General features: G+C 37.2%; 1 protein-coding gene across 1 annotated transcript in view; it reads left to right on the top strand.

Annotated features, from left to right (window-relative positions):
• LOC117180237 (glutamate receptor ionotropic, kainate 1-like) overlaps positions 1-14,764 on the top strand; it is a 709,739-nt gene that overhangs the window by 528,478 nt on the left and 166,497 nt on the right. Inside the window, exon 9 of the mRNA XM_033372626.1 lies at positions 14,218-14,302. Coding sequence (XP_033228517.1) covers positions 14,218-14,302 — 85 coding nt within the window. The remainder of the gene's footprint in view (positions 1-14,217; positions 14,303-14,764) is intronic.

The following is a 14,764-nucleotide window of genomic DNA, read 5'->3' as shown; positions in this document are numbered from 1 at the left end:
TTTTTAGTGGCCCTATTAATTTGGGACACCTATTTTTTCGAAAAAATGTCCAAATAAATGAACGAATCGAATTGCGAGCTCTATATTTTAGGAAAAATCGTTTTTCGACTCATTTATCCACTCAAAATATTTGGTGCATTTTGTTTAAATAGAAAAAAAATTATCCTTAAAAAATGGGGTGGCCCTATAAATATGTGACACACTGTAATTGAATGGTAGATTGTGCTGACTTGGGGTATAGCTGAACTTAAACGGGTGGGTCTTTACAATACTGGAAATTGGACTGAATGTGAACGAGGGAGTTGGGTTTGCCGAGTTAGCGTATTGCTGTCAAAAGAATAAAAGTATTTTTCAACATTTGACCTCAAAATGAATTTAACGGGTATGAGCGTGACCATATTTAATGTCAGCGAGTGATAATACTTCCATAAACGACGTTTTATTCAAATAATTCAATGTTAAGTCTAAACATGATTAAAATGATAACTTGTCACTTTTTTCTTAGATATCAGAAACAACTTATGATCAGTTCATAATTGACTAAGATATCCAATACAAGTTTGAAAAAATTGATTTCAATATAAAATTTTCGCGATTATACTTGGCAGAGGTTGATATAAGTAATTCTTTGCTCCGCGTATTCCACTCAACAGGAATAAAATTGACAAATGACATACATAAAATATTTGAGAAAAGAAGCAGATTTGAGGAAAAGAACAAGTATGTTTTAATAATATTATCACAATGAGAAAATTTCATTCATACTATCGGTACTTACTGCTGTATGCTTTCTTAGATTAAAATTACAAAAACGAGTACCGAAAAGTCGGTCCTCTCTAAAGCTGCTTATTTTCCCAAATATGATATGCACTTTTTTAATCTCATGTATCTCACGACACAAACGTACGAAATAACTCATGATTCCTTATCAGAATTCTTTTGTTACAGTTAGTGAATTTCAAAGCTCAATATTTTTAAGGAATCTTTACTGGATTCATTTCATTTAAAATTCATTAACTGTACTGAATAAATTTTTTTTCGCTTTATTGAAATTTCAATTAAATGTAGTTCAATTTTCAACTGCATGCTTTAAATTTAAATTACACGTGTAACTGATTTTCCATTCACAAGTAGTTAAAATTTCAACAACCGTAATTATAGAAAACTTCAACCGCATGTATTTGAAAATTTAACCACATATTTTTTACACTGTAATCTTTTTACGGACGAAAATGAGTTAGCGAAAGCTCGAGACCGTACAAAGATTTTGCTTCTTTGGCATATATGATATTTTATGAAATAAGTGTATGTTTTCTGTGTTTTCTCATGATATTGTAAGTCTCAGGCTTAAGGTTAGTTTAAAGGGACAAGTAGCACGCAAAACAGTGCGCATGGATCAAAGTATATCGTAAAGAGCCTAGACTGGTAAAGTACTCTATCAAAAACAATTACCTACTTTGCTACTCCAAACCACGCCCAGAAAGCGAGGAAAATATAATCGTGTTAGATAAAGTTAGCTGCGATAAAAAATGCAGGCGTATGCTGAGGCTGGCTCCACAATGTATCCTAAGAATTGCAAAATTTGTCCCAATACTAGTGTTCTATCGGATCTTATCAGAAATGTCCCATTTACTGTCATCAGATGTTATCAGAAATTCTTAATTATTAATAATAATTATTATCAATATTAATAATATATTATTTTGTTATTGCAAATTATCATTTTAAAAAGTCAATAATTTGAACAAACAAAACAATTATTTTAAGTACTTTTATAATAAATTAATATTTTAAGTACTCTTTGTCTCCATTCCTTCTTCTACTCTGTTTCAATCGATCTACCGACTGTTCGTAAACACTTGAAGTATAAACAAAACTGAGATTTAAGGTCTTAAAACTATGCGATCATCAGCCTTTGAAGCTAAAAGCACCATGTATGCCCTATACCATGAAAACTATCCACTTGTCACCAGAGTATGAGTTCAGTATGTTTTCGGTGCTTGACTCGATCACTTCGAATGATTCTGAGTTTTCTTACGAGCAACGAAAACCACGTGCAATTTTTAGAAAAAGCTTCTTCAGTTCTGGTTACTTCTCAATGCTTTCCTACAAGTTGTCTAGTAAATATCTTTTTTTCATAGTAAAATTGTTGGTCTAGACTCATACGCTCCTAACTTATGGTATTTCTGGACTAAGTTCACCCACATCCAAAAGGCTTGGGAAAATCTCCCTGGTTAGGCTTAAGATAAACCGCTAAACCTACAACGCAACCTTGTGGATTTGAGTAGTATTGAGGAATTCCACTAATTCATTATTCAAAAAACATCAAATCACTTTTGGGCTTGAGAAGTTTCCAGATTTCTTATTGAATTTGTGAGCAACTGTATTTAATTGGAAAACAACAATTACATTGATTGTGTATTTTTTTATCCGTTTCGTCAAGTCTCTCATGTGTGTTTTTGGATAACTGTGTCGAAATTAAAAACGAATTAATATGTGAAGAGTGTTAGTGATTTCGTTCACAAGTACCAGTTCAATTTTGTTGTTGTTGATCTTTATTCTGAAGTGAGACTTAACATTTTTTGTTCCTTCGAGCCGGATCTGCTGATCGAATTCAAAATGAAAGTGAGCCACATCGAAAATCATATCGATGAGCAAACGCCTCACATGCATTTTATCACGATTGCAGTGGTGAATTTAATGAGTATCGGGTCTTCGAACATGACTTTACACCGAGTCGAGACTCGCAGGGATGATCTCAAAGAAGCTTCGTTAAAGTTCTCAATAAATCATGACGCTATCAATATTGCTATGAAAAAGGTGGATTCACAGGAGAAGCAGAGTTTGTTTAAAAATCCGCACTTCAAGGAAAAAATGTTTAAAACAGCGCAAAAAGGTTATCTTGAAACACTCGAAAAAATGAGCTCTCTATGGGATCGAATCCGAGATTCACAGCAATGTTGGGGTACGGCCCGCGTCTTCCCCAGCTAAATCTACCAACTTTTGATGGATCACAGTCCGAATGGCTTCCATTCAAGAATATTTTCGATTCAATGGTGATTTCGAACACTAACTTATCACCTGTTTGGAAATTACATTATTTAAAGCAAAGTCTCAAGGGCACTGCAGCTCATCTTTTGAAGAACTCTGCATTAGCTACGGAAAATTTTCAAAAGGCCTGGGATTCTCTTGTCTCCTTTTACGAAAATTAACGTATATTAAAAAACACAGCCTTGCATTCTTTATTGACTATTAAAAGAATGATAAAAGAAGCAACAACTGAGCTGGAGAGCCTATACATAACCAGAACTCAAATCTATCGTACTTTGGAAACCTTAGGCCGACTAGTCCACGCATGGGATGATGTTCTAGTTTTCATAGCTGTCCAACGATTGGATTCTGAATCAGTCAGGGCTTGGTTACATCATTTAGGATCTTCTAAGGAACCTCCAATATGGAAGCAGCTTAGCGAGTTTCTGATGAAAAGATTGCTGACACTTCAAAAAGTGGACAAATCACAAAGACCGGAATTTCAATCTAATCAGCAATCAGTTAAGGCTCATTTAGTTTCTGGAAATCAAGCTACAAGTACTTCCAGCAAATGCGGAATTTTCTCTTCGGATCACTATGCTGTCTAATGTCCAGAATATTTCAATTTTAAGTCCTAATGTGAATGCATTATCCTTGCTCATATTCTTCGAAAACATACAGAAAGGTTTTCAGTTATCGATACCAGCAACGTGAATTGGCCGTATTTGGAAGGGCCTCAATCTGCAGACTCTGGTTTCCAATCACCGGGTCACGTGGACGTCATTATTGGAGCTGATTATTATGGCCAAGCCATCTGTTAATGCCAATCTCAAGGAACGTCCTGTCCAATCCATTTCTGTGACTGCAAGTACTACCAGAACCTATTGGAATCTTCTTGATAAGTATTCAAGTTTGACTCGACTTCTGCGTCTTACGGCTCTTTGCAAGAAGTTTATTCCCCGCCTCAAGAAGAAAGTGCAACCACTTTCGAAGGCTCCACTCACAACTCAGGAATTAGAAGAAGTAAAACATTACTGGATCCACGTGACTCAACTGAATTGGTTCGGCAGAGAATACAAGTTGTTAGCAAAGGGTGATTCACTGCCAAATGCTCATTATCTGGCTCGTCTCACTCCTTTTATCGGCACTCAAGGACTTCTACGACTAGGAGGAAGACTTTAAGCATAATCATTTCCGTGGAATACTAAGCATTCACTCATCTTACCAAGAAATTCTCCATTTACACAGTTGGTCATCTGGGATGCTCATGTGCGTACTGACCACGAAGGAACTCAGGATACCCTGACATTTATCAAAAAAGAATTCTGGATTCTTTGGCGGACGGGCTCCAGTTAGATCCTATATTTGGAAATGCGTTAGAAGCGCAAGATTTCGCCGAAAATGAGCCCAGCAGCTAATGGGACAACTGCTTGCACATCGAGTGACACCTTTCCGTCCATTCCTCCATTCTGGTATTGACTACGCGGGTCCTATGAATCTCAAAACTTGGAAAGGGCGGACGGCTCCTACTTACAAAGCATATATTGCTTTATTCGTCTGCAAGTCTACTTCGGCTATCCACCTAGAATTGATCACTGATTACACTGCAGATGCCTTTATCGCAGCTTATAAGATGTTCACAGCTAGACGAGGTATCTGTGCTATCTTACGCAGTGACTGCGGGACCAACCTTAAGCGAGAAAATGCGGAACTCCGAGCTTCATTCTCATCATCCTCAAAAGAGCTTGGGAAACTCGCATCTCTTCTGACCAATGGCGAAACTCAATGGTTTTTCAATCCACCAGCAGCCCCTCATTTCGTAGGAAAATGGGAAGCAGAATTAAAATCGGTCAAGTATCACCTTCAACGTGTTATAGGAGATCATCTTCTTACTTATGAAGAAATGAGTACCTCACTAGAACAGATTAAAGCTGTTCTCAATTCTAAGCCACACTGTCCACTTACTGAGGACGCGGATGATCTCGCAGTTTTGACACGAGGTAACTTTCTGATTGGAAGTTCGCTAGCTATCGTTCCTGAACCTTCCTTGGCTGACATCAAGGTATCACGTCTCCAACGATGGCAGCTTTTACGACAGATGCTGGAGAGCTTTTGGACAAGGTGGTCCAAGGAGTGTCTCCAACGCTACCAAACTATTTATAATTGGAACCAGCTTACTATATCTTTGGAGAAGGATTCTTTGGTTCTCATCATTGACGAGAGATATTCCCCTTCGAAATGACCATTAGGACGAGTTCTCGAAGTTCGTCCAGGCAAGGATGGATACACACGAGTGGTTACCGTCAAGACTCAAAGCTCAACTTTTAAGCGACCCATCACTAAAATAAATCGTTTACCTATTGATATAAATATTTTATAGACTATAGACTGTTCGTTAAATAATTTTAACGAAGGCGGGCGGAAATGTTAAATCAGGCTATAATTTTTTTAACATTTTAAGTACTCTTTTTCTCCAGTCCTTCTTCTGCTCTGCTTCGATCGATCGGCCGACTGTTCGTAAACATTTAAAGTATAAACAAAACAAAAATTTGAGTTCTTAAAACTATGAGATCATCAGCCTTTGATGCTAAAACTACCATGTATGCCCTATACCATGAAAACTATCCTCTTGTCACCAGAGCATGAATTCAGTATGCTTGAGTATCGCTATTTGAGTAGTCTTGAGGAGTTCCGCTAATTCATTATTCAAAAAACATCAAATCACTTTTCGGCTTGAGAAGTTTCCAGATTTCTTATTGAATTTGTGAGTATCTGTGAGATTTAACAAAATGATTAATTTTTTACTTTCTTATCCTTCGATATATTTTAACTTAAAAAGTTTATGTACAATTACATAATAATTACATGTCAAGTTCTATTAAACAACATTTACATAAGAATATTACATAATTAATTTTTCTGATAAAACCTGATAGAAACTGACAAAAATGCGCGCGGAACAGTTTCAGAAAAAGTCATTGTAATCAGTGATGATTGGAGTATCTTACACATAAATAATAGTGTAATTAATCAAATACTGCTCCGTTGACAAACGTTTAAAGTTAAAAATGTTGAAAAAATTCTTCATGTGTTTTTCGTTCAAACATTTAATACAGTTATGTATCCGTTATTTTTATTTAATGGTTCTTTTTTCTTTATCACCCTTAGACAGATAGAAGTTAAAAAAAATATTAAGTAATTTAAAAAAAAATTTAATGAACTTTCTACCACATTGATATTAGAAAATAATTAGTACTTTTGTAAAATACCTTCTTTCATTCAATTATTCCCCGAGGTTCCGCAAGATATCAAAAATTTTCAAACACCAATATGTTCACTATGATGTATACTTGACGGTAGAGATGCTCCATTTTGCTCCTCTTCATAAACATCTTAATAATCGCAAGCAATAGAGTCAGCGCCCTAGCGTCAAGAATTGACCTGTCTGCAGCGAGCCGCCACATACGCACGCACGCACGCACACGTCTAATGTTTCAGTGTGCTTTTCACTTGTTTTTCAGTGTTCAATTTCCTTCGAAAGCTTATCCAAAGTTACAAGTTTTGACTTTTTCTTTTCGTTGCCTTTTTGTCTCTCCTGGATTTGATTATATTTTATATATGAAGAAAATACGAGTTTTTAAATCTAAACGTGATACATAATTTCAAGCTGCGCAAAGATTTTCAGCGAGATTGGAATTTAATAATTCTGAATGGTTGAGTACAAATTTTTCTGTCTCTTTTATAGCAATACAAGATTCTGCTTCCTCTTCACACTTCGGCTGCCCATCGCCTAATTTTGCTGAAAAATCTGATCTTTCAAAACGTCGAGAAGTTTCTAAAATCAGCGCTGAGCTGAAACATGATGCCCTAAGGTTAATTATGGCTTGTCGTTACGCAGCGAAGCAATCTGTAAATAGAGATTTGCATTATATTTGCGATAATACTTTAAAAAATTCAGAAACTATAAGCAAAATTAGGAAATTATTAAGTGAACCATCTATTTCACTAAGTAAGAAAACTACACAAAAAGCTTTAGCGTTTTTGTTTGAAAATTCACTTTCTAAAGAAGTGTATCAAAATATACGTTTCTATTTCCGAAAAAAATCAGAGACAACCCTTTAAGCTTTATTGAATCATACTACAAAACGAATTACAAATTTGCCAGCAGAAGTGATTATTCAGTATATGAAAAGCAAATGCTTTACGTAAATACAAATAATAATGATGTGCTCTTGGAGTTTCGACGGAAGTTCTGGTTATTCGTGTTTTAAGAAAAACTACACATTAGTATTAAACGCATGTGTATGTATTAAACTAGATATTAGTGTTCTTACTATAGAAAACATTCCGCAGAGTGATCAAAATTTATTTGTTGCCACAGTTATTCTATTGCGATTATCAACCGCAAATAGTATAATACCATGGAATAACAAAGCATCGCAATCACCAAGATCTTGTCGTCCTCTTACTATTGAATACACTAAAGAATCAGCTGTTGTTGTTTTAAAGCAAAAACAGAAGGTTGAAGATCAAATCGACAAACTGCAATTTCTTGAAGTAAAATTGGATGATAATAATTTTATTCGTATCCATTTTGATTTATTTCTAACGTTAATTGATGTCCAGGTATTGTATATTGTTACTACTACTAAATCGACAAAAACCCGACCAATGTGCCATGCAACTCCGAAAATGTGCAATACTCGTAACAACAAAGAACAAAGATGAGGGGATCTTTCTGCCGTATCCCAAATCTCTGATGTATAGGCTCTCTCAACTTCATGCGTGGATCAGAATCTTCGAAACATGTTTACATATTTCTTACAGGGCTAACATCAAAGTCTGGCAAATTCGAAGTGTTGAACATAAAGAAGAATCTGCAGAAAGAAAAAAGCAAATACAAGGTACTCTTTGAGAAAAGTTAGGAATAATAGTTTTTGATAAGCCAGAACTTCTTGCAGGATATCTGAAACTCGAACCTAAGTTACTTTGTAATTTCAAAACTATTATAATCGCCCTTTCTTGTCATCTCACAATTGACTTAATGAAATTCGAAACCTTTTGCATTGCGAATGCTGAACTTTACATTCAGAACTACACCTGGTTTCCTATGCCATCGACACTGCATAAAATTCTTATGCATGGTGCTGATATCATAAGAACAAGTGTTCTTCCAGTGGGTATGCTCGCTGAGGAAGCTTCTGATTCTAGAAATAAAAATGACAGATTTTCTCACAGCAGAACTTTCAGGCGCAAAGCAAACATAAAAGCTATGTTTTGCAGAGCTATGGATAGCTCGGATCCAATCACATGTTGAATCTTACACCGGAGGTAAGAGATTCACTAAAGATTTCGCGAGAGGACGAATTGTGTCATTCCGACGTAGAAAGTTAGAAGGAACACAATGATTTGCCAGGTATCCATCAAACATTTGATACTTTAGGCGATACATAATTATCGTATGATGAAGAAGAAATTTAACGTGAGAAGTTTGGGAAACTTACACAGAAAGCACCCCAAGCACTACGGTTCTGATAATTACAAATAAAAATAAAAAAGCAAAAACGTAATTAAATTAAATTAAAAGCAAATAAAAATATAAAAACCCTTGCGGTATATTACGTATAATAACTAAGTATTTCGTTTTACGTAAATCATTTTTTGAATACTATTCAATATTTTCTTCCTCGATAATGAATCTGCTACATATTTTTTTATTTTAAAAGTTTTGCCTCCAGATTCGTAATCAGTGCTCTTAAAAACCTATAGGTACCACGTTTTAAATACATAAAATAATTTTTTGAAATACTCGTCCACCATATTGGATCCGCCATTTTGTTATTTTAATTTCTGACTTCAGATTCAATGTCAGCGCCCTCAAAAACCCATAGATACCACGTTTCAAGCAGATCTAATAATTTTTTTAAACACTCGTCCGCCATATTGGATCCGCCATTTTGTTTTTTGAAATTCTGATACCAGATTCGGAATCAGCACCCTCGAAATCCATATATGAGTGACTTTGAAATTCATTGTTGTACATTTTAATGTGTTTTCCGACTTTTAGCCACAGAACCGGGTCGCCTGGCCCACTGTGCAGTTCAATGTTTACTGGAACACTGGAATGTGAACTAATGAAACACATGCTACAGTTGGTAGCAATGGACAACAACTCACATGTACACATCGATGTCATCGTATGTCGACGGTCGTACAATTCTCAGGACACATTGTGGAGCCAGCCTGAGTGGGGACTTCACAATTGTTCTTCTTGCTTTTGAAATATGCAGTCAATTGTATAATTTGCAATGCAGAAATCCCTCGGATATTAAACACGTATCTGCGTCCCCAACAACGTAATAAGACTATACTTATCATATGAGATATATTAAGCTTCTTACAATAAGCTCATTATTATGCTTCTTAGGCTTAAAAATAAGGAAGCTCATTTTTCTCTCAGGCTTGAAATGGTTACAGCATAATATGTCGAAGGCATTTTTGTTAGACTTGGATTTTGTTATAGGTCTGCATTGGGCTATCCCAGCATATATTATCAGCGATAGGCGTATTTATGTAATGCAGTGATGTACTTTGATAAAGCAGTATACATAATTTGACATATTGAGACGAGCTGATTTTTTACCCCTCTATCTACGGACTGGGTTGTAGCTAAGTCCACACGTTTCATGTATAAAGTCTTATTATTATTATTATTATTATTCCACTGTTTTTATTAAACACTTACTCTGGTTAACCCAGTTATACATCATAGCCACGTACTAAGTCAAGCGACTGATGAGATTAGAATGTTATAAGTTAATTCAAATAATTTAATACGATGGTTGAAACCTCCTGCGATGATGTTTTAGGTATAGAATTACAAACGGCCACGAGCGTTGGAGGTGACAACAGTCACCGCTGGATGCTTTCTTAGAGCAACCATCTGCCACTCCACGGGTTTTTAGTCGCTTGCTTCCTGATGATCAAGAAATTTTCTAACAATGCGACAGGAGTTTAATAAAACAGTCTTCTGTGCTACTGCCAATACCCTGCTGACTCCTGAATGTTCAAGGTGTTCAGTGCATCTTGCGTGCACATTGCCTGTAGCCCGGATGTAATGGTCCATTTGGACAGTAACATCCCAATATAAGATGTAATCTTCGCTTTCTAAAACAGGCATTGGAATGTATCTATAAAAGGGCATCCATTCTTTTAAAAGTCCTAGGTTTCGGGCAAGTTGTTGATGTATAATGCCCGCTACATTATTATGTCTGTGCGTTTATTCTCTCTGAGCCATTACGCGACAGCCATCAATAATGTGCTCGATGGATTCGTTGGTATCTCCACATAATCGGCACCGGTCAACCACGTATTGATGTAACACGTGTTTGCGATAATTCCTGGTGCTGACAACCTTGTCCTGTATTGAAATGACGGATCCTTCCGTCTCTGGATACAGAACACCCTTTCTTAGCCAAATATTAGATGACTCACTATCCACTTCATTTTGATCTAACGTGTTGGGGTGCTCGCCATGAATGGCTTTCTGCCTCCACTATATTTCTAATTCCTCTATGAAGGAATCGCTAAATTTCTGTGGTGCATTCGGTGCTTCGTCATTTCTACGCGAACAATTCTGTTTAACTTTTCAAGGTCGGCTGTAGACCATCTTATGAGCTCGAAGGAGTACGTGAGGACAGGGATGGCATATGTGTTGATCGCTCTGATTTTGTTTGCCGAGTTGAGAAAACTCTTTATAATTAATCTGAGTCTCGTAGTGAAGGCAGTCGTTATGCTTGTCTAAACTGTCGTATGTTGAATACCCTTAGATTCAAGGATACCCAGATATTTATATTATTCGCCTGCAGCCATTGCCTCGATGTCATTTTTGAACTCGTACTCTAACTCTGCGATCCCTAATTCCCCTCTGATTGAATGCACTGTTCTGCATTTATCTAGCCCGAACTCCATGTGGATATCATTGGAAAACGGCTTTGTGACATCGATCACTTGCTGCAATTTCTGACCTGAACTAGCGTGCAGCTTCAGGTCATCTATGTAAAGAAGATGGGTCACTTGATGACTATCCTCATTATCATAAATTCGGAGCCCATGAGATATGCTATTTAGTGTTTTGCTCAATGGATTCAACACTAAACAGAACCATAGTGCTCTGAAGTAGTCTCCTTGAAATATACCCGTGATACAGCTTATTGCTCTAGTTATCCTTGGTTGTCCATGATCAAAATACTTGATTCTTGCATCCCAGAACCTCATCGCATGGCTTAGAAAGTCAATAATGCGTGGACAGATTTTGTAAAGTTTTAAGACTTCAAGCCAATAGTCATGATGCATGGAAGGAAACGCTTGCTTGTATTCAATGTATGCCATGTGTAAGTTGCTTTGATGCTTACGAGCTTGACTCGTGGAAACAGCGTCTATAGTGACTAGATCTTTACAGCCTCGCGAGTTTTTACAACATCCTTTTTGTTCTTCTGTAAAAATGTCCGGACCTGGATTTTTCTAATTTCTTGCCCTTTTCAAGGCCGCTGAAACACCCAAAGCTGTGATGTTTGTCAGATGCATTTCAGGGCTATTGATTGCCCTTGCTTCCTCCATTTTGAACCGCGCAGTATCCAAATTGTATCTGTTCTTATTTCCCCAAACATCCAACCGGTAGTTAGTCATATCTTCCAATTGAGGGACTAAGATGCCTTGGTAATTATTTGGCTTTACTTTCAGTTCACGATAGAACCTTCTTTCATATGTCTGAAAGTTTTGATTTTGATGCCTTCGTGCATTACTTTTCCTGTACCGACGCAGTATGGCAGTAAGAACATCAAGTCTCTGTCATTGAGAGTCTTACATTTTATTCAATATTGCTGGATGATTTTAGTAAAATGGTTCATCAGCTTTGTGGTTCGATTTTCTTTTTTATATTGAGTTAATCGACCCAGTTTGCACCTTACTTTCCTGAAATCCATATCCAACCTGATCTTCCATGGTGGATCTCGATTTCTTGCTGGGACAAAAACTGCATTTGCAGGCCTAGTTTTCTGGCCTAACGTTATAACGGTTGCCACAGCTGCACAGTATACAAGTGTGTGCACCTCTAAGGCAGTTTGTTCTACGTTCAAATACGTAGGTAAAACCTTGCTGTCGAGATGTGTTATTAGTGCACACAGATCATTTGCGATGTTCATTTTTGGCAGAGAATGCATGATGTTCAATATCCCTGACACCTATGCCTTCAGCATCAATCAAGTCTTCGTTATCTACATCTTATAAGGCGAGCTCATCAATAGGAAGCTGCCGTTCCACTTCCATTTTGATAGCAGCTATTTCAATAGCCGAAAGGAGTCTGTTTACAGATATTGAGCGTTTTTGATCTGCCAGATTCTGCTCATTTATTTTTGTGGCTAGTTTTGGGTATTTAAGTAAGAAGAGTTATGATGTTCTTTCCTCACACTTTGCCCACATTTCTCTGCCAAAAAATAAAGGCGCACAACATCTCTGTTCATATGGTATGTACATTTTCGTCGCATTTTTGGTTGCTGAACCTCTGCTTCTGCCTCTGGTTGTATAAGGTCATCCACCTCTAGAGGTTGTAGTGGTGTTGGATCATCAATAGGTTGAGGAAGAACATGAATTGCTCCTGCTTGACCATTTGACGCGGCTTTTTCTAACTGATGTTCATTGCTGTTGTTTTTCCACGCCAAATCAACCTGTTGTTTAATCTCCATTGCTCGGTCTTCTGTAACATGTAGATTAGTCCTGATTTCCTTCCCCTCAGCGATTGCATCTCTTAGTGCGACTTCTTGTATATTAGGATACTTTGCAGCAAATTTTGTTCTTAAATTGTATCCTTTCTCCATTTTTGTTTCAAACTTCGCACTTACTTAATAGAGACCTACCAATTCCTCTTTCACTGTGGTATCCTAATTGATGCTCTTCCATGGTATTTCTGTCGAGGTGGTTGGCTGCAAATAGCTAGCGCTAGCCAAAGCATCCTCAGCAGGCACAGTTGATGTTCCACTGCTTACCGTTTGTCGCAGATGTTCTTGCTGGCCAGCTGTTTGATTAGTGAGGTCTGCCTGACCATCTAGCAGCTCACCATCGCCACCATCCCGCATGATGTGGCCCCCAGCTGTAGCTCCAGGGGCGCCCCAACGATCCTCGGGATGCTACAAGCGTTTTAAAATCTTTACTATATTCTCCATTTTTCATTGATTCATTTTCGTGTTCTACTTAGTCCCTCTCCTCTTCGTTATCAGCCTATTTGGCTTGGGAAACCCTGGCAGTAGCAATGCTACCGCCAAAATTTCCGTCAAAGTCATGAGAGGAGAGCTCAAGCCCTACCGCGACATCAAGGCGGAACACCTTCGGTAGTGTAAACAGCACGCGGTATTCCCAAGCGTTTACCTATCCAAGTACTAACTGCGCCCAACGCTGCTTAACTTCAGGGATCAGGCGTGAACTGGTGTTTTTAGCGTGGTATTATTATTATAAAAAACATTTCTGTGTTGAAATGTTATTACAGGCTTATACTGCCCAACATGTCGAAGGCATTTTTTTGTTTAGAGTTGGGTTTTTTTATTTGGTCATTTTGCACGGGGCTGTCACGGTATATATCGTCAGTCACGGACGCATTTTTATAATGCAATCAAGGGATCTGATGAGAGCCATCTGTCTAGACATATTGGACAAAGCCTGATTTTTACCTCATCATTGACGGACTGGGTAGCAGTCAAATACACGATGGGGGGACCTACAGCTTAAGGTGGGTTCCGAACACCCGGAACCTCGGTAAAGGTACATTAAAAATTTTCCAGAGGTACCGGCTCAGGGATCGAACCCCGGACCTCTCAGGTGAAGCCTGAGTGTCTAACTAACTGAGCCGCAGAGGCTCTTTATTATTATTATTAAATTAATGTCTCCGGCCTAAGATGATTACATCCCAATATGACAAAGGCATTTTTGTTAAGAGGTGGACGTTTATTTTTAAACAGTTTGTAATGGACTGTCCTGATTTATATTGCCAGTCGCGAACGCATTTTTGTAATGCAATCAAGGGTCCTGATAAGAGCAGTATGTCTAACTTTCCATGTTGGGCATTAAGGCTTATTGTTATGACTATTATTATCGTTGCTATTATTATCCAATAATATTAATATTATTATCTTTCAGAAAGCTGATTTGGCAATTTGTGACCTGACAATTACATTTGAACGAAAAAACGCTGTGGATTTCACAATGCCATTTATGACACTTGGTATGTACATAATGAAATATCGTTTTGTAGGGTCTGCGATGTAAGCATTATTTTAATTTGTGACTCTACTTGGACCTAAGCGAATTCTCCATTTTTGAACGTGCAATTTAGCATTGACGTCGTATCTTAGCTGTAAGGTTTAGACTTTTAAATAGTATGTAAAACTTTTTTGTTTAATGCTTGAAGAAATTCAACCTTCCATTAAACCAAATGAGACGGCGGTTTACTTCCCTGCATAAAATAAGTGACATTTACTTATCAATTTAATACCTTCGGCAAATAATTTGCAATTATTTTCTCAGCTTTTGAATTTTTGTTATATGAGAGTGTATTATTAGCATTAACAAGCTTATAAACTGTATATCTACAGTCTGTCAAGTTAAAGCGTGGGTAACTTTTTTGGTAAAATATTTTATTTAAACGCATGTTTCTACATGGAATTACATTTGTCAAGGTGTCGAG

This window comes from Belonocnema kinseyi, chromosome 9 (assembly GCF_010883055.1).
Source record: "Belonocnema kinseyi isolate 2016_QV_RU_SX_M_011 chromosome 9, B_treatae_v1, whole genome shotgun sequence".
Classification (NCBI taxonomy): Eukaryota; Metazoa; Arthropoda; class Insecta; order Hymenoptera; family Cynipidae; genus Belonocnema; species Belonocnema kinseyi.
Note: the sequence above shows the minus strand (reverse complement) of the source record. Positions and strands in the feature narration are given on the sequence as shown.